The 19,098-nt window shown below is 46.1% G+C and overlaps 6 protein-coding genes across 6 annotated transcripts; 4 read left to right on the forward strand and 2 right to left on the reverse strand.

The window, feature by feature from the left end:
• Positions 1 to 3,398: 3,398 nt before the first annotated feature.
• On the forward strand, positions 3,399 to 5,788 carry N7520_001174 (uncharacterized protein; the record flags this gene model as incomplete). Its single annotated transcript, XM_057135109.1, has 2 exons — positions 3,399 to 4,846; positions 4,912 to 5,788. The coding sequence occupies 2 exons, from the start codon at positions 3,399 to 3,401 to the stop codon at positions 5,786 to 5,788; spliced, it is 2,325 nt and encodes a 774-aa protein (XP_057001045.1).
• A 1,604-nt stretch (positions 5,789 to 7,392) lies between these two features.
• N7520_001175 (uncharacterized protein) lies at positions 7,393 to 7,902 on the reverse strand (the record flags this gene model as incomplete). Its single annotated transcript, XM_057135110.1, has 1 exon — positions 7,393 to 7,902. One exon carries the CDS (start codon positions 7,900 to 7,902, stop codon positions 7,393 to 7,395), a length of 510 nt encoding a protein of 169 aa, XP_057001046.1.
• Positions 7,903 to 11,055: 3,153 nt separating this feature from the next.
• Positions 11,056 to 11,371, forward strand: N7520_001176 (uncharacterized protein; the record flags this gene model as incomplete). Its single annotated transcript, XM_057135111.1, has 2 exons — positions 11,056 to 11,149; positions 11,244 to 11,371. 2 exons carry the CDS (start codon positions 11,056 to 11,058, stop codon positions 11,369 to 11,371), a joined length of 222 nt encoding a protein of 73 aa, XP_057001047.1.
• Positions 11,372 to 11,869: 498 nt separating this feature from the next.
• N7520_001177 (uncharacterized protein) lies at positions 11,870 to 12,413 on the forward strand (the record flags this gene model as incomplete). The annotated part of the gene is made up of 2 exons (XM_057135112.1): positions 11,870 to 12,036; positions 12,071 to 12,413. The coding sequence occupies 2 exons, from the start codon at positions 11,870 to 11,872 to the stop codon at positions 12,411 to 12,413; spliced, it is 510 nt and encodes a 169-aa protein (XP_057001048.1).
• A 646-nt stretch (positions 12,414 to 13,059) lies between these two features.
• On the forward strand, positions 13,060 to 13,392 carry N7520_001178 (uncharacterized protein; the record flags this gene model as incomplete). Its single annotated transcript, XM_057135113.1, has 1 exon — positions 13,060 to 13,392. The coding sequence occupies one exon, from the start codon at positions 13,060 to 13,062 to the stop codon at positions 13,390 to 13,392; it is 333 nt and encodes a 110-aa protein (XP_057001049.1).
• Positions 13,393 to 15,722: 2,330 nt separating this feature from the next.
• On the reverse strand, positions 15,723 to 16,633 carry N7520_001179 (uncharacterized protein; the record flags this gene model as incomplete). Its single annotated transcript, XM_057135114.1, has 2 exons — positions 15,723 to 16,267; positions 16,318 to 16,633. The coding sequence occupies 2 exons, from the start codon at positions 16,631 to 16,633 to the stop codon at positions 15,723 to 15,725; spliced, it is 861 nt and encodes a 286-aa protein (XP_057001050.1).
• Between the last annotated feature and the right edge of the window lie 2,465 nt (positions 16,634 to 19,098).

Genomic DNA, 19,098 nt, shown 5'->3' on the forward strand with positions numbered 1-19,098 from the left:
ACATCGGCGGAGTTGGAACCGGTGGCAACCAAAGCGACGATCTGTGTTGATCTGATTGATCTGATTCTGGCTCGGTCACGAAATCGACTGATGGATCGACATTGCGATTGCACTCTGTAGAAAATGGTGAAACATCCACACCTGTCAGTTACGCTTGGAAATTAGGAAATTCTCCGAAAAATCCTTTAGGCTTGGTATACATTCTCACGATCCCATTACGTTTAGTATCAATAAAAATTAAAGGAAATTGAATAAAGACAAAACAAGTAGACAGAGTTCTTCCAGATGCCGATTAGCTGTCATTCGGGTTTGGACTCGATTGATTCCTGCGATCGTCCCCACCAAAAGGAGACAGTCGGCGCTCGGATTTAGTTTTCTTTTCTGCCGCTGGTTATGGCGATCATCACAAACTTGTTGGTCGGGTGAAGTTGGGCCGCTGGACTTGTCGACCAATTCTCCAATTGTCTCAATTATTCGACTATGACCTCAGAGGCGTTTTCCCCTCCCCTCGCTCAGGGATTCGGGATTTGATTTGGGCTTCAGTACAATTGCGCTTGTATCTTGGATGGGTGTTATTTTATATCATGCGTTGAAGGATTTGGGTTGGATCTAATTGAGGCAAATGTCGAGTTGGATAGATTGGTCTTGATGGCTGAAGCCACCATCTGCAGGGCCGAGTTGTTGGATATTTGATGCGTTTGTTTGGGCGTTGTAGCGCCGGTGAGTTTGCATTGGTTTATATCTTCCCACTTTCAACTTCTTGTGCTGGGCGTCCCGTAGTTTGGCGGTTAGGTGCAGTGCATCCATGGATTGCAGCGTTTAATACTTCTTTGGGTTCGGTTTGGTGTAGACTCTAAATTCAATTGGACTTGGGATATTAATTGAATTTATGGGCAATAAGGTACATACTGAAAATGACGACGAAAGAGGATATACGTAGTGGATGTTATGTTTGTTAAGAAATGTCTAGATGTGGCGTTTGTGGATGGAGTATTTTCCCAACATGTATACATTTATATTCGTGTACATATGTCTTGGCGCCAATAGGCCCCAAGCGGGGAAGATGGAAGATGACTACAATATGTAGGCTGACAGCTTCACACAAAACGTATGTGATATTGGGTATGGGGGGAGAAAAGAGAGAAGGAGCAGAAGATCTAGAGGATATGCCCCCAGACCCAAAACTAAGCTAGTCCTAAACGGGATGCCAGCGCTGCTCAGGTCACATGATATGACCCAGGGACACCAACAATATGCCCTACATCCAGCCAGCACATGCTGACATAGGGCATAGTAGATCTATAGAACGACATCAGAAACATACATACTTAGGAAAGGAAACAGCTTCATTGTGTATATCGTGTGTTTTACGTACATACTATATGCATATTTACATTCCAAGGTTAAGTATATATATCAGGTACTACCAACTCCATATTTGTATAGAAATATGTGATTTCAAGACTTCAATGTAAAAGCACTTATATTACCTACATTCTACCTTCAACATTGAAACCCGGCCCATAATGCATGGATAGAACCAACCTCAACCCTCAATCCTGGAGCTCCCTCCACTAAACCATCCTACTCCTAAATCCAACATTCAACATCTTCCCATCAACAACGAAAGTCCCGTCTCGTGGATGATGAAACATCCTCATATCCCCCCCAACAACAGGGTCATCATTCCCAAATCCTTCACCGACCCAAGCCCTGCAGTAGTATTCGAAATCAGATCTTACCATTACACTCTTAGACTTTAAGCCCCGAACCCTAGTTTGAACTACCCTATTCTAATTCTAGCTATTCGCATGGAATTCCCGTTAAACTGTTTTGTATTCCTCAGATGAGTCATTGTTGTAATGCCGTAATTCTCTGTGAAATATGATAGAATATTTTATGCAAAGAGAACAAACAAAGGGGCAATGCTAACAACCGGGGAAGATCCCCTTCATTCAATTCCCTTGCTGTACGTCTTGATCGTCTCTTTGTACGCAGTCTTTGCTTACACCTTCTTGACATCTGATAGAAGGCTGCAGTGGCTACGTAGCTAACAAGCCCTAGTAGGCAAAGATGCCTTTCCTTCCTATGGCTTCTGTTACTCACTACGATTTTCATTCGTTGCCGTTATCGATTGAAAGCTGGTACTCCTGGGAAGCTGAAATGGACTTTTCAAGGACTGTTGTAAAGAGATGACACAGAGCCTAGTTTAAGATATATCATTCTCTTAGCCCGGCGCGCCCGGATTATGGGGAAACGACTCGCAATACGCTCCAAGTCCTAGACTTAGTCCCTACGCAACGCGGTCTCACTATAGTCCTTCCCCGTCTGTGCTAAACAATGAATCACAATCTAGTGCGCTTGGGCTGCTCCGGTTGTCTGAATGGGAAGAACGAAGAATATACGACCGGGGCCCCCCTTACCTAATTCAACTATCATTTTGAGTGGCAAGCGATAATTAATGACCGGGAGGTGGCAGAGGACACAGAGAATGACCTCGCGTTAGTCCTAAGTGCCATTTGGCAACTTTTCTCAGAGAAGAAGCGTATAAAGGTTCTGCGAAGGAAAGTTGCCCGTAACCGTCGAATGATAGTTAACGACACTGCTACTGTCGTTTTAGTCAACAATCCTCCTTAGCTTTATCTAATTAAAGAATTTGATAATACCGATATTAATTAGATCGCTATCGAGTGGTGTAGACAGCTGGCTGCAGCAAGCGTATAAAGTCCAGCACCAGTCGCGCTCTTGCATCAAAACTCAGGTTAAAAAAAAAAACTGCCCGAGTCAAGGCTAGGGAGCTTAATTCGACCTTCGTGATGAAAACTCCCAATTCATCTCAGATTTTAGATCGTACCACCTTGTGTATGTAAAGATCTCGCTATAGCCCCGACTTGGGCGGCCCAATCTCTAGCCCACCCAAACACAGCGTTACTTACGACCGATACGGGGATTCTTATAATATCTTCAAAACATCAGAAGAGACTAACGAGTAGTATTCTGGTATCTGGGCGGCTAAGACGTACTGAGTCAGTGATTGGCTTGGTGTGACTGCGACATGCTTACCAAAGCGAACATCCGCCATTTAATGGGCCAGATTGACACATTAAGCCAATATAAGCATGAACTCAGGGCAGTGATACGAATCCAACTATTACGATATGTCATTAGGTTTCCAATCACGCCCAAAGTCATTTACGTAGCTTCTCATTGGTGAAGACTGTTCAAAGTCACATGAATCGCGGCACAAGCGCGAAGATCCTTATTGAATAAAGTTTCGGCCCCCATCTTCGCGTTTAAAGGACAGCCGCCTCCAGGGTAGGCTAATTAGAAGGAAAGAAGAAAAAGAACATCCATTGGGAATTCTCTCCGACCTGAGATCCGCAACTCCTATCAGAACCATGGCGCCAAGAACAGATTCCGTCTCGTTGGGATCTCTTTCTCGAGTATCAAAACACTCCTACACTATAGTTAGCCCAATTCAAGACGAAATATCCGAGAATGACAAATGTGGGACTGATACCACACGGAATCCAGATGAGGGTGACCGAGAGCCACAAAAACCAACACTTTTAGCTCCCCCATCGGCAAGACTGCATCGCTCCGGGTATATCCTATTCATCGTGTTTTTGTACATTGGCTTGGCGATCTTCGCATGGGTGGTGAACTGTTATCTATCATTTCGTCCCATCACCACCAAACATTACGACCTGCGTGCCCTTGATAACAGCAACTGGGCAGAGCCTGACAGGAAGTTCAAAAATCCTCTTTTCGGTCGCAATGAACAATGGTATCGCGCTGCTCGAATTATCCAGTCGGTTGTCAGCGTTTTGACCATTCCACTGACCTCCGCAGTCTGCTCCAGCGCAGCAGTCGTTTTCATTCAACGAAGAGCCCACAAAGGTATCACAGTCCGGCAAGTGATGACACTGGCAGATAAAGGCTGGGCCGATCTCGCAACCTACGCCAGAATTCTTCCATTCTTCGCAACCGATGGATGGAAACGGTTTGGAAGTTCATTTCTTTTGCTGGCTATATTTCTGAATTTTCTTGGTTCGGTGATATCGCCGCTACAGCAAATGTTTCTCTCCACTCGCACTATCAAGATACCAACTTACCCTTCCTGGATTAATGGTCAACTGGATATCCCAGATCAGTTTAAAGGTGACGCTGATGATGATTCGAACCTTGTTGTGGCCATAACACGCAGCGCTTTAACTTCAACGACGATTTCAGAGGTCCAGTCCCAGCTCTGGCAGGGCGCCAATGTCACTTGCGTGTTAAAGTATGGCTCCGAGAAATTACCACAGTCCTGTAGCTACGGCGGTAATACTTTGGCAGATATGTCTCAACTAACGGAGCCATTTCTGGCGGAGCTCCCGAGTGACTATAACACTGGACTTTATCAACAATTTATCCCTCGATTCAATTCGAGTGCTCAGTATGACAAGATTGCCCAAACTGAGTTCCCCACCGGATGCGACAAGATTGATGGTGCCTTCTATGTCGACTATACGAACGTTACTACCGACCCTAACGGCCTCGTGTATACCTGGGGAGTGCAGGCGTGTATGCCTCGGGACCTCACCACGTCGCCATGGAAATCGACCCGGGACCGCCAAGACTTCACCGAAGAGCTTTACTTGAATGTGACATTGATTCAATATGACGTGGACAAACTGAACAAGGACCAGCAAAATAATACTTTCTATAAAGTGACGCTCGGCACAACTGCTGGTTATTTTGAGTTACCGAACTATATGAATGGCGAAATTGCTGGGCCCTTGCTGGAAAAGGATCCCAATGGACTCTGTGGAGAACATTGTGAACCAGAGACGATCAACGGCGAGTAAGTCTCTTAGTTCTCACTTTGTCTTCTTGCTTTCAAGCAAGCTAATCACACATTGAATACAGTGAGGAGCACAAGATTGGAGATAAGCGACGCGATCTCAACACTGCGATTGATTCAACTCTGCCGCTTGAAGTAGTTGCCAACAAAGGTCCCCTACTGACAATAGCTATGGCGTTATTCGGTGACTCGTCTTTTATTCATAGTCTTCAGGCACATCCCCAAGCTTATGCTTCCGTCATTGATTTCAATGTGCCTGTGGAGCAGGTCCCCGCATACGCAGGGTCTTGTGTCGATCTAGCTCCCCTAGCTATCCTTCTCGCCGGGACCAGCGGCGAGGACGACAGTACTAACGGCATCAATTACTGCATCAGCAATACAGATGGAGGCGTGAACGGCACTGATGTCAACACGGAAGTCGCCCAGTGGATCTCCAATTTCAACTACGACCAAGAACGCGTCAGAAATGCCTTTGACGCTACCGCGTTTTTGGCAAACAAAGCCTGGATGCAGAATAGCGTTAGCCCAGCAGAAAAGTCATTGACGGTGAATTTCGATCTCGGCGCGGATACACAAATTCCTGTTATATCTGTAGGTGGCATGATCTTTGTTTCTATCCTCCTTGGATTGTACATTTTGATGCTCATCCCGCTTGCCATCTACGCCGCTTGGTCACCTCGTTGGACTGCACAGCTTGATTCGTTTGCCATGATGAGAATCGGGGCCGCTATTACCGAAAAGCTGCCTTTGACTGTTGGTCAGAACAAAAACACGATCAAGTCCCTGGAAGAGATTCCTGGGTGGGTTGGCGACACATCTGGGGAGCAGGAACCGCTCGGGAGGTTAGGACTTGGTGCGGGGAGGTCTCTAGCTTCAAGAGCGAATCGGCGGTTTGAATGTGAAGAGGAAGATGACGAGGAGGTCACAGCCGAAGAGAAGTAAGTGGCCCGGATGAGGTCGGAAAAGGAGATCGAGAAGAGTATTAGAGTTAATCACGCTTAGAGAGAAGCCGCACTAGGCCTGTATCTGATGTCGCTAGTCGCGATGGAGCTGCGATATCTATAAAGGGGCCACGCTAAACGGTGACTAGCCTATGCGCCTAAACCCGGCCCGCTTATCATATACCGATTCATCCACATGAACTAGATGACACGACTGAAAATCCGACAAATTATGGAGGTAAAGTTCCCGCAAATCCGCATTACGCTCTTTGGTGTGCTATCGGGCCACCTCTTTAGACCAGCATTTGGCGACAACGGCTCTTCTGATGCTAGAGGCTGTGATTATCGTGTGACAATCCTCCTAGAGTAAGACAGCCATCTCATTAAGGTATAGATCCGGTTCTTCCGCCAGGTGATCGTATAGCGCGTCCACTATTAAAGGTGTTACGGTTGGTTGCCGACCGATACGAGTTGGGGGTTGGGTAGACGCTGTCAAACTACCGCAAGTTTCTGCGAATATTTATGATCGTGACCTTACTGCATTCGGCCTCTTCTGCCATTTGAGTCGTGGCTAGCGACTAGCCCTTTATCATATCACGGGTAAGATGCAGCTTTGAGGGGACAAGTCTCGGGGCCATATTGTAAGCCTAGTGTAGGGTGTCGGTCAAGAGTCATTTATAGAAGAAGCCTGTTGCTTAGAGAAGAGAATAGGGGTGGTGTGGTGTAGCAATTTCCTGTGGTTTATAAAAGACAAGGTCCCACCCGCGTTATGTAGAACGCAGTTTCTGTTCTAGGAACAAGGGCATCTATGGGCTAGCGTTTTTTAAATTAGGTTTGGAAATTGGATTCGAAGAGTGTGGACATAAATCTGGTTTCAGGGTCTAGTAGCTAATATCTGGCAGAATGTGCCTCAGAGCCGAGACCCTGATCATTCGATTATCATGAATGCCTCAAATCCGAGTTACGGAACCATTTTCTGGTTCTCGAATTTTGATCTACTGATCCCTCACAATGTGGATGGAGAAGCGCGAGCACTTGATCTAATCAATCGAGGTACTTCTTACTAGCGAAAGTGAGAAAAATTGAAGAAGGTGAAAAGAAGTGAAATGAAGAAGTTGCTTGTTCCGTTTAGTCTAATGACTAACTCGTGCTCACAGAAAAATAGGGCTTCTATCTGACTCTTAGGTATGTTTCAACTGTCCAGCTAGAATAAGCAAAGACGATATTACCAGGTAATTGGTCTAACAGAAACCAATACTCACACGAAACTCAAAGAAAGAAACAAACGTAAAGGGCAAAGCGGGGTTGACCTGATTCTGCGGAATCAGAGCAAAACTAACCACCCATGTTGAGATAGATGGTTCTTCATCCATATTTCAAAATAGGGATTCTGGGCAGTTGAGCGAAAGCGAGAATCACACCGGGAGGATATTTGTTGTATCGATTGTGGTTGCACCATTAGGACCAAAGGCGGACAGTTGTAACAGATGGTGAGACAGGCATTGGAGTATCTCATATGTCGGAACCATCGTATATAGCCTTCAAACCATGAGGCAGGGAGTATCAGTAAAGCGATAGATCACGTGAAAACAATTCCAATCATACCTAGATGATCAAATCGTCATCGTAACAGTCGTCATCGCAGGTGATCGCAGTCCGAAGATAGCTGCTTGGGCAAGCATCAACTGTGTCCGTTGTCGCGTATAGAGTATAATCAACCACGTTTCCACCCTCGCCGGCTACAAGGACACTTCGAACACCTCCTGCAGCGCCGCATTCGGAATATAAATTCTTATACGCCGTGGCAATGTGATCCAACGCACAGGTTCCTAACTCTGTACTGGTCTCTGAATAGACAATGGCTCGAGTAGTACAGGTATATTGGTTTTCATCGCCACATCCCATATTCTCTGCAGTGTAGCAGATGCCAGTGTATCCTGTGTCCACGGCGGCAGACTCCATTTCCACAACCATAAAGTTGAACTGTTCTTCGCTTATGACTCGATTGCCATCGGTACCGGCAGTGTAACAGCTGGTGCTGTATTCGGTATAAGAACACGAACGTTCATTAAGGGATACATCAGTTCCCAGAGATAAGCCTATGGCATTCGCCATAAGTAAACCTGCGTAGATTTTCATGGCCCTCTTGACAACTCGTGAGACGTCCGGGGAGAGTTTTAGGGATTTTGGTGGTCTTTGCTGGTGGTCGTTGCTGAGTTTTCCTGCTTGAGTGGAAGTTGTCAAGGGGGTTCTTATGGGTTTTTATAGTCGCTTGGTTAGGGGCTTTTACCATTAACCCTAAGCGCTAAGACCTAGCTCATCCAGATGAAGTTACTCTTGTATCGCTTGTTCTAGCATTTTTGCGGCGCTGGAATCTCCACATCAAAATCCTTAACTTTGTAAAGCTGTTACGCGGCGTGAAAGGAGTTTGAGAAAATTGATACACCTGAACTACTTAATCCGCTGCACAACATTTGAGTAAATGGTGTTGATTGAGGGCCTGAACCACTGGATTCTGAGATTCAGGTGACTCGGCATCTTGTCCTATCTAGGGCCCCGAAAGGGATAAAGGCAAATCTAGGTTATATTCAGATTTTATTCGTGCGAATAAGCCCTATCAATCTGGGGAGTGGTAATTTACCATTAAGCCAGGCTAAATCAGCAGCCCTCCTAAACGCATTCTATGTTTTGTATGGTAGACCGGATCAACTCGGGATATCTAGTGTATTATGCCAAGAATGGTATAGATATAGACCCTCTCCACAGTAGTCTACTTAGTCCAACCAATCGATTACCTTCTTCATTGTCGCTTCCCACAGTACTAGAGTGGACGGATATCGTGCGAACCGACACAATCACTTCGGGCCTAATGCCAGGCTGTCCCATCCACGGAACCACCCGGCCGAGTCAATTGACTTATTCCGAGCAAGTGAATGCCGAGTCTCCAGGGCTATTTGTCGATGTCCAATCTAAGTTTTGCGCTCAAGGTGAACCGTTTGAAAATTGCTTTCTATAACCATATATCCATAGACACGGTCTTTGGAGTGAATAAAGAGACAGTTATCAACCACCCTTCTGACCCTCATCAAGGATTGCGTAGATAGCCTTGCCTAGGTATAGGTAGGTACGCTAAGAAGAAGACTAGGTGGAAGGCCACGTAGAAGGTCCACTCGATTACCTAGATAGTACCCAAGTATTCAGAATACATTGATAGACTATCTGAGTCTTTGCTTTTGTATTGGTGTGTATCATAGCGAGATTCGAGTTCAAGACCTCCAGACGTTTTGAACTGTTTTATGCTATAGTAAAAAGAAAATAAATTTTAAAGCTTCATATATCAGACTTTAGGATGAGGATCAAATTTTCAGGCTCGATAATGGGATAACCGTAACAATGCTAAGATCATAGGAACTAGCAAAAGCGCACGCCCGGAGATAATTGAAGATCATCACCTCTCGGGGCGGGGCCGAAATAGATATCGCTTAGCTTCCCCCTGGCTTTTGGCCGGACGCCAAGTTTTATTTCTCGAAGTCATTCAGGCGAGCTAAGCAAAATGTTACTATTCACACGATTAATCAAGCCAGCGTTGATTCTCGTAGACCGGCTATGACTATAAAGCAAAGATCTTCTTTAACAACGCCCCAAAATTTTCAGCTACCATGTATCTATATGGGCGGTGAAGGCGGTGTCGTAGTGGGTCTTGATGCAAGCTTCCGTGCCATCCCAATGGCTAAGTAGAGGAGTGGGACTTATGTGCATGCGCCGTGAAACCCACTTGTCGAGTTCCATAAAGTACCCGGTACATTCGAGTGGTAGTGTACAAGTATATAAAATTAACTCGGGAGAGACTTCAGCCATCAATCAGAAGAACGGCATGCATGCACTTTCAATTACCGATGCCATGAACCTTAGAAGGCTCGTTAAGCGAAGTTTTCAGCCTCTTGGAAAGCATCCTCGCGACGAATCACTAGATTCATAGCAGAAATTTCATTCAGGATCATATCGCCCCATAGTGAATGCCACTTCCAGTCTACGCGGCAACGGAGTTAAGCTATAGATAATTAGGCAGGTATAAATATTCTCTACTCCTGACAAGCGCTAGTACCCGGCTATTATTGCCTATGTATATGCTTTATCTTCCACGTGGTAAGTAGGCGTGTATCGGCGTAAAAGTGGATCTTTGATTAGCAAAATATACGCTCAGGCGTAACTTAGCTTATTTCATGCGATCTAATCTAGGTAACATCCTATAGAAGTTATCCAAGGTCTGTTCTTGACTTGATATCGGATAGCCAAAACCTCACCGGCCGGTCCGTACCACACGATTGTTGCTATGTAATAAGGGGCTGTTCGGCCTAATAATTTAGTGCACTAACTATTCTTAGGTTCAAACCAGGGCCCTATAATTTTAGCGTAAAAGGGAGCTTTTCCGAGTCTAGTACAAACTGCCCTTAGTTAGTGTCAAAATTTCAAACCGCCCCACTCCTATGAGACAAAATGAATATTGGCATTGCTTAGCAGGAGTAAGGAAACGTTGAAGTGACTAAAAGGCGAAATCCGGTTGAAAATTGGAAAATAATCAACATATTGTTATTGATGTAGATTTGGGTACTAGATACGGTAGGAAAATACAAGGAACGGCTGGACCCTTAATTGAACCCTTTAACTCAGGGTGAAGGGTTTTCTTAGCGCGATAAAAATCCGAAGTAGTCTGGCATGAACACTTGGAAGTGGGCTAGGCCGCAGTCCTAGGTCATGTGAAGGGCCAAGTGTGGCCTGGCCCACTCCCAAGTGTTCAACTCAACTACGGACATCCTCCCTACTTAGGCTTGGTTAAGTGTGGCCTGGCCATGCCAGACTACCGCTCCCTAAATAGGCCCGGACAAACCCAAGTGTGGCCCGAAAAACCGGATTAATACACCACAATAGGTCAGCCGTATGTGATTTGAAAGTAAATCCAAACTCTTTTCACACCGTAGATTTACTAATTTTCTCTACCTCCACTGTCCCACTTAGTATTGGGGCATTTAAAATTAAACAAGTGAGAATAGATTATTATATCTATAATCAGTCACTAATATATATTATTATCATTATAGACGCCTATAGGTTCTGGGACGTCTGAACAATATCTACTATAACTCCCAGCTAGTTTACCTAAGTATCCTTAAACCTACTATTGCCCTAGATCTCTATTGCAGTAGTAAGCTCTTCAGTGAAGCGTGACCTCACCGAAGCTGGTCATTTCATATTGTCCAGGGCTTAAAGATGACCGGCCTTGCCAGAATTATGCTTTCAGTGCAGAACTTTCGAGCCGCTATCTATCACAAAAGGAAAGTGCGAGCCAAGGAAAGATCCAGATGTGACCTGGATCATCATCCAGCGCTAGGGTTCCCGTTTTGCCACTCCGACGCATGAGATCTATTGCTGACCCTTTCGTTTTTACTTTCAAATAGCCCGAACGATCATCGAATTCCCTGTCGGGCCTTCCGGTCGTGATCAAAATCAAAATATTCGCCTGCTGCAAAATGTCGGACTTTCTACCGTTGAAGCTCGTCTGCAGAGCATTCTACGACCTCGTTAATTTGCATGAGCTCGAAATTGCTCGGTGATATTTCTATGAGCTTCGCCATGGCACCCTTCCATCCCCTATTGTTAGCGAGCGGGTCTACATAGAAGACCCTCAAGATGATGTGATTCTATTGTCTGACCTTTTCCCACCAAACAGAAACGTAAAGGATGAATACGTCTATACCTTCAAATATCTTTCCAGCTTGCGTCGCAGACAAAAGCTGTGCTCGAGGCTTTGCTACTACCTTGCAGATCGGATGATGGACTGATTCATACAAACCGAGCCTACCTTCGAGAGGTCCTCATATCCTGTAAAGAAGAGCGAAAGACAGGCCTTTACTAAGAAAAGCCTAACATACGGTTCTATCTCGCACCACTCATGTGAGCAATAAGGAAAAAGTCTTCTTGCTAGGATGAATTACTAATATCCTTCCCAGGTACTATCTGTTGTACTTTCTAGACTCGTGCAAATTTGTTAGACGTGAGCATAGAAGCATGCTCTACCGGGATTATGAGGCCGGGCATCTTCTTGCCCCCATTTCACAAGAAATGCGTCAGTCGATGCACCACGAATTGTAGACATGGATTCTTCGATTCCTCCCCCTTCACCAACACGCCGACTTTAATTGCCACACATCATTGCATGCAATTGCTCGTCTCATATATTCGCTATACAATGTCACCTGAGGAAGTGATCGAGGACAAGGATCAGTTCCTTACTCACACTGTCGCCAATTGTGCGGATTCTCGAGATTTTCCCCGCCGAGAATGGTGACGGCGGTAGCCAGTGGGCGCAGCGAAAAGGATTCATGAACAATTACAACCATGACATTACAAGGCACGAGCGCGATCGTATGAACTCTGTGGTCTTTGCCCGCGCGTCTGATCAACAAATGCATAGTCCCGTGGGTGGTGTTTGGTTTGACGCCAACCAGGCGAAATTGGCAGCGAGGCAGGCGACTCCTCATGATGTTGAGAACATAGGGGTGTGGAACGGTATTCCTTTAAGTTTTGGTTGTGCAGAATGCCATCATACAAGGGGATGGGGGGTATGATGCATTGGTTTAGCATTGTGGCATTGGGTTTCATGCCTATTCTTCTGGCAACTCCTTAAATTCAGCTTTACTACTCATGCCTAGTGCATCTTCATGCTTTTACTGAATGTAATCAGCATTTTCAAGCTACAGAGTAGGAGAGAAGAGCTAGGAAGGGGATCAAAATGGAGTATCGTCATAGATTGACGCATGAATGTGATCATAGGCTCCATCGAGAATTCGTTTCCGGGGTACTGGCATGCCGTAATGCTAAACAGCTCTATGAGAAATTCAGTTGTTACATTTTGCACTATCTGTGCCTTCCAGTAGGCCTCGTAATGGAACGTTGAGAACCGCGGTTCTTGGTGCTAGACCTTGGAACCGCGGGGCCGTTCTAGTATTTTTGGACCCGGACCGCGGAGGCGCGACTCGAATCGGAGATCCAACAAATAGGACAAATCAAAGAAAATTTCATTCTAAATCCTAGTTGCTTGGTTCATAAGGAAATGTTAATGAGGGCTGATGTGGATCATTCCAAACTTGATGTCTGAGTCGCCGCAGAAATGGAGGGCGATGGCGAGAACGATTATTTTATTTTCATGATGAACAGAACAATTCCATACCCACGGCCTCGTCACTCGGATACTGGGACTCGGTCCGGCAGATCATGTATCCAGGCATGAGCTATAACCAGCCCACCGACGCTCTGGACGAAAGCTATCGTCTCTTCTTGATTCCTGGTGCAGCACACTGCGCACTGAATGATTTTCAACCCGATGGACCTTGGCCACAGACTACCCTACAGACTTTGATCCAGTGGGTGGAAGAGGGTACTGCCCCAGACACCTTGAACGGAACGGGCGCCATCGATACTATCTGTCGCTACCCACTGCGGCCCTTGTGGTCCGTAAATGGGTCTAGTTTCGAACATATTTTTAGCCAGGAGAGTAGTGATAGTTTTACATACACGCTCCATGCCTTTGCTGTGTCGGTGTACTAGACTTATTAGTGTGATAACATCGTCTGTGATACAGCTGGTAAAATCTGTAACTTCGCCAATCCATTATTCGTGCTCTATGTTTAGGCTCAACGACTGGAGACTGCCGCCTTTTAGCTCTTGGTAGAAATCGTTTAGTTAGAGAGAAGATAGTTCGGGTCGCCGCTATAATTGACGTCAAACCTCATCTTTCCGTCTCTCTGGAAGGGGTAGTGCACTAGAATCTTGGCTGCATTGGTAGGCAGTTACTGATTGTTGACACTAAGTCGGTAGCGTGCTGCATCTGGTTATGCGAATAGGCAGGCTAAGAGTACTGGTTCAGAAGTTTGTGAGTGCCTAGGTCTTAACGAATAGGGTTAGTGAGTAGCTTACTAGCATCGGTGGAAGCTATAAAGCCCAGACCATATTCGAAAGGGAAAATGCCGCTTGTTCAATATTGCCGAAGTAGTTACTAAGCTGAATTCATTTAGTTGCGGCGTTACAAGGCATAATACTAGATCTAGAAAGCTCACGTCACGGTCTAAGGTTATCTTGCCGGTCTTCCTTAACGGAAAGTCCACATGTAGCCACACCTTGGTCATGTCGAAGATATTCCACTGGTAATTCTCAGCCTGAGAGGGGTCTATGACTTAAATAAAGACATCCCACGAGGGGAATCTCTTTCTTTCAAGGGCCTCAGACATACCGCGAATAATACAATCGGGGTCTTCGCTGGCAATCCTCATCGCCTCTTCATGAGTGAAGCTCTTAACGCCCTATCGGGCCTTTATGTGGATTTTCACATTTTTGAAATGAGCCATCCTATTTGACTGGGTGAGCAGATAAATATGTTTTCGTGATATAAATCTAACCTCTTTAGTGAACTTATACGTTTGTCCATATTACTGTAACAGCCTTCAAACCCCATATATCATATATCTCCAACCCCGCCCGATCATGTAACACACACTCAATATTCGCAATAACTTCCTTGGCCCCAATAATCGGGGCCTCAAACTTCGCAGCAGGAATAGCATCGAACCCGAAGCGAGTCCACTTGTCTAATTTATCGCCAGCGCTGTTCCCGATGTCAACTACTGATTCTGCGAGGGAGGCGGATGGGATTGCGAGGACGCAGGAGCTTGTCTCGGAGAGGAGGGAGAAGCTTGTAGCCACGGTCCAAGGCAGATGTTTATGAGAGCGGGGGTGTCATGTTGGAGCATCATGTGGAAACCTAGGGTCATTAGCCTGTGGGTGTTTTGGGGGAGGGAGCTGGTCAAGATTAGGAGGATTGGGCCTGGTTCTATGAGGCGGTAGACTTTTGAGGCGGGGTAGGGTTGGAAGGGGTTTGATGGTGTTTTTGTTGTTGAGGGGCGTTGGGATGCTCTTGAGGGCTCGGTTGATGATGCTTTGCATTTTGAGGGCATGATGGGGGCTTCTTGGGTCTTATTAGAGACGATGGAGGTAGGTAGAGGTGGAGGGGTATTGCTAGAGGAGATATTGATATAACCGAAAGAGGCGGTGGAGATTTAGAGCAAAAGATGTTGAAATAGAGACGAATTGTTCCTTGGAAGGGCACTTTGCCACGTTGTATCCCCGCATTCCAGAAAGAAAAACATGGAACGAACTATAGCCTTCTTGTAAAAGGACGAAACCTCTGAGAAGCTGGTAGTATGACTGATATGAAGTAAGTGGATGGCTAGACAGCCTACATTAATATTCGGTCATTGTTGTGCATATCCATTCTTGCATTAGGTACAGATCTTCCTACTCTTAGTCTCCCGTTCATCCAGGACAAGAGATAATTGTTCATGCTTAAGATATAATCTTGTACTAAATCAAACTCAGCCAAAGGCTGGATTGAGAAGAAGCTATTCAGAAGAAATCATGTGGCTCAAAAAAAAGAGAAAAAGGAACGGTCTGCTCTGAACACAAGCATCAATAGAGCCGAAATCCAACGCCTTTTGGATAGCAGATTTCTCCATTCAGCGAGACGCCATGATTCGGACCGACGCATGTACAGAATACATGGTGAATGTTCTCATGGACACCTGGCGTGATCTTCACTTGGAGATGGGATGTGTTGGTCCACGGCTCAACCAAAGCACGTTCGCATTTAGAGATACCGCTAGAAAAGAAATCAAAATCAAAATCAAATTGAACATTTGGATCAAAATATGGACACCGAATCGGGTCGAGCCATATTCCTTTCGGATATCGTAACTCCGCTAAATAACCCGAGCAAAATATGACGACGGAAGAGAAGAGGCTCTCATAACCAGGGCGGGATCGAAGGAAGGTGATGGTCATGTGAGGGGACAAGGTGACGGTGGTACAATAAGGGGTCATGCAATTCAGCGATCAGGGTTAGTGACCTGCAGGATTCGGCGAGAGAAATCTTGATCATCGTCGATGCTGCCATTACTCTGTCGACGCTGTGCCATATACTGGCCGTCGAACCGCGAGTCTGACATAGATGGTCTCGAGTCACGACCACCGCGGTATCCCTGAGCCTTTTGCCTGCGGGATCGGTAGACGAAAAAGGCAGCTCCGGCAATAGCAGCTATACCAACCACACCAACCACGACACCTGCAGCAATCGCGGCGGTGTTGTGACTTTTGCTCTCTCTTTGCTCCTCCTGCTGCTGCGCAGCTTGGGCCGATGCAGAAGCGGCAGCATTGTTCTTGCTGGTGTCTGTCACGTATACGGTTTGTCCGGAAGAATTGGTCGTTGCAGTGCCACCTGCGCTGCCGGTTTCGGAGGCGGTCGCATTGCTGGTGCTGTTATTACTGCTACTGCTGGTGCCGCTGCTGCTGCTGGCGGTCGTCGTGGCTGAAACACTCTCGACGTTGGTTTCTAAGCCTGTCGTGTACACCGAGAAGTAGTTGGTTCCACCGCCTATGGGTTGTCAGTATTGTTTTCAACCGAATTGCCGAGACTTAACTTACACATATCTTCCGGCCAACCATTACATGATGTATCACAATTGCTCGAATCGACCTTATCCGATGATGGAGGTAGTTCATTGCCACACAGGCAGTACGAACCACCGGTCAAGGCAAAAGCAGCGTAGTTGTCCCCAGAGCATCTATCTTGGCACCATCCTGAACTTTGATACAAGTAGGAGGTTTTATCGGATAAGCCTTCAGAGCTGCTGTAGCAACCCACCAGAGTAGCCTCTGCTCGTGGTACGAGATTTTTGGAGGGCGCAGCAAGCGACCCCGTTGCAAGGAGCAGACTTGAAACCGTCAAAGCGGTCCGCATTGTGAATTGCATCGTGAGATGAGAGGAAAGGGGGAGTATCGGGTCGCGTAAAGGGAATGAAACACCGCAGACACAGTCGTTACGATGAAAAAAAATTGAAGTACGAAGAAAACGGCCCGCGTCACCCTTCGGAACTTCTAGAATGGAAGTGTACTAAAAGTGTCGTCCTTAGAATAGTGTTCTCCGCTTCGACGGGTGTTCTTTGGTCGCGTTGGTGTGCGACCTTGGGATCCGCTATTTAGATTGTCGATACAGAAGGAGCCAGGCGTAATCCAAGATCGGCAAAAAAAGACGAAGGGAAGACGAATGATTCGATGAGCGAGAGGAATCGGGTAATAGCCCGGTAGCACGAAGTCGAGTGGGATGGATATTGTCCTTTCTTTCGGTTGAGAGAAGTGACCGAAGATCGGACCAGTCGAGTTGAATACTGGAGGGTCACGATTGACGGGTTTCAAAGAATGTCGAGGTCGAGGGTGAACGAGCGGACCCTTTGTTTTAACGAATGTGAATAAGAAAGGAAAGTATGAGTCCTCAGGGAGAAAGAAGGAATGGGGTCATTGCTCAGGGTCAAGGGGTCTGTTTCCCGTTACAGCCACTGTACGAGTTTAGTACGCGCTTTATTAGTATTCTTCTGTTTGACTCTCACAATTCCCTTTTTTGGTTCTGGTATGGTATGTATGGTATTTATTGGATTTTCTCTGCCGTCAATATTTTGATCTTTTAACCAATCATAGACTCTAACTTTGATGTGTCATCAGGCACCGCCTCTGACCCTTGGGAACCTGCAGCTGATCGGCTTCCAATTTCATTAAAAGCGGGCCCGTTGGTGGGTCCATAAGACACTGATCTAAACCTCTTCAGATTGGTCCCTGAGCTCTGGTGTGACCTCATTCGTGAGAACTGTCAGATCTGCAAGTTCCTACTGTTATTTCGCCACACAATGAGGGCCTCGGACATCCACACATCCACAGGACACCTCATAATGGAACCCAATCTGTCAGGCCGACGTAGCGTTCAATTCCTCGATAGAACTATGCAGATGGATTATTTTCTAGACAAAGCAAAATTAAATATCGGACCAAGGCAGGTCCGAACTCCCATGGTGTAGTCGTTAATACAGACGTATCGTTCAGGACTGTGTTCGAAAAATACCAGGCGAAAACGCGCCTACTGTCACTCTCTCCTAGGCAAATTAATACCGTTAGCGCAATTTCCCTGCCGTGTCCGGGGTGAGAGGGGAATTTTCAGCGCTAAGACCGCGGGGGTTTGGCTTCCTTTTATTCTGACATGATATGGACTAGGACGAGGTAACTACTAGTACATTTTGATCGCAGCATTCCCTAGTTAGTCTTATATCTACCTGTAATTGATCCTGGCATCGCAGAACATTGAGTAAATAAACAACAGCAACCCCTTTTCCGGACCACGGTTTTTACGCGGACACTCCCGAGTGGATCGTGCCCAACGGACTCCGTTCGGTTAATTACGGTTTCAATACTCATAAATTACAACGTCAAGTTTCAAGCACCTGCTCTCGGCTATTTACCAATCGCGATTGTCGTGCTAGCCCTGGACCCTGAAATCCAGCTATGGAGAATAGACATTATTCGATACATTACATCCTTCACGTCATCCGAAGGTCATCCGAGATATGTAGGGACCATGCATGACAGAAATTTTCCACTCATCTGAAACAGGGTCTTGACCATATGGGTTAATTTGATTTATCGCCTGCATGAAGTACATTCGTACAAATGGCCCGTTGTAGCTACTTAAAAATCACACGAGCACCGAAGTATATCCACCAGACGTCCCATGACAGTCACTTTCGTAGATGTTGAACGCCCGAGGTCATCTGAGCTTTAGCGGTGCCAGAATAGCTTCTAATAATCAGTGGCGCTTACAGTTTATATCTGGCTTGTAATCTTGAACTGGTGTTCACAAACATTGTCACACAAGCGGGCGCTACCGACACGCTTCGTATAACGCAAATATGGCAAGACCAACCATGAAAGTGAGTACTCTGCCCTACCCTTCCTAGTACAAGATACATGCACAACCAAAACCTCAACGTAAACGCCCAGGCGTCTAGACCTGATCCCAGCGGACCCTGACTCACCACCAATGTATTTCTAGCGTGTGGCGCTCACTAGTCCGGTCCGGATCCGCGCAAAAGGAAATATCGGGATCACCCCTTGCGCCCACGAAAATGAAATCAACAAGACCAAATACAAGAGGAAATTCTGATCCGGTCTTTGTGACCGTAACTTGACGATACAAACATATGAAATGGGTTCTTGGACTGTTCTGGACTGAAAACCCTTAAAGTGGATCGTTGCCTTGGCCAAGGACTATGGGGCCTTCGATCATGGTCTAGAATCGATGGATTGTTTATTAATGTGCGGTGTCGGACTATGACGGATGATCTGTGTAATTATGTGGTATCTCAGAGACAGCACTTGAGA

Source organism: Penicillium odoratum (genome assembly GCF_028828045.1).
Source record: "Penicillium odoratum strain IBT 22623 chromosome Unknown utg000001l_segment0_segment0, whole genome shotgun sequence".
Lineage (NCBI taxonomy): Eukaryota > Fungi > Ascomycota > Eurotiomycetes > Eurotiales > Aspergillaceae > Penicillium > Penicillium odoratum.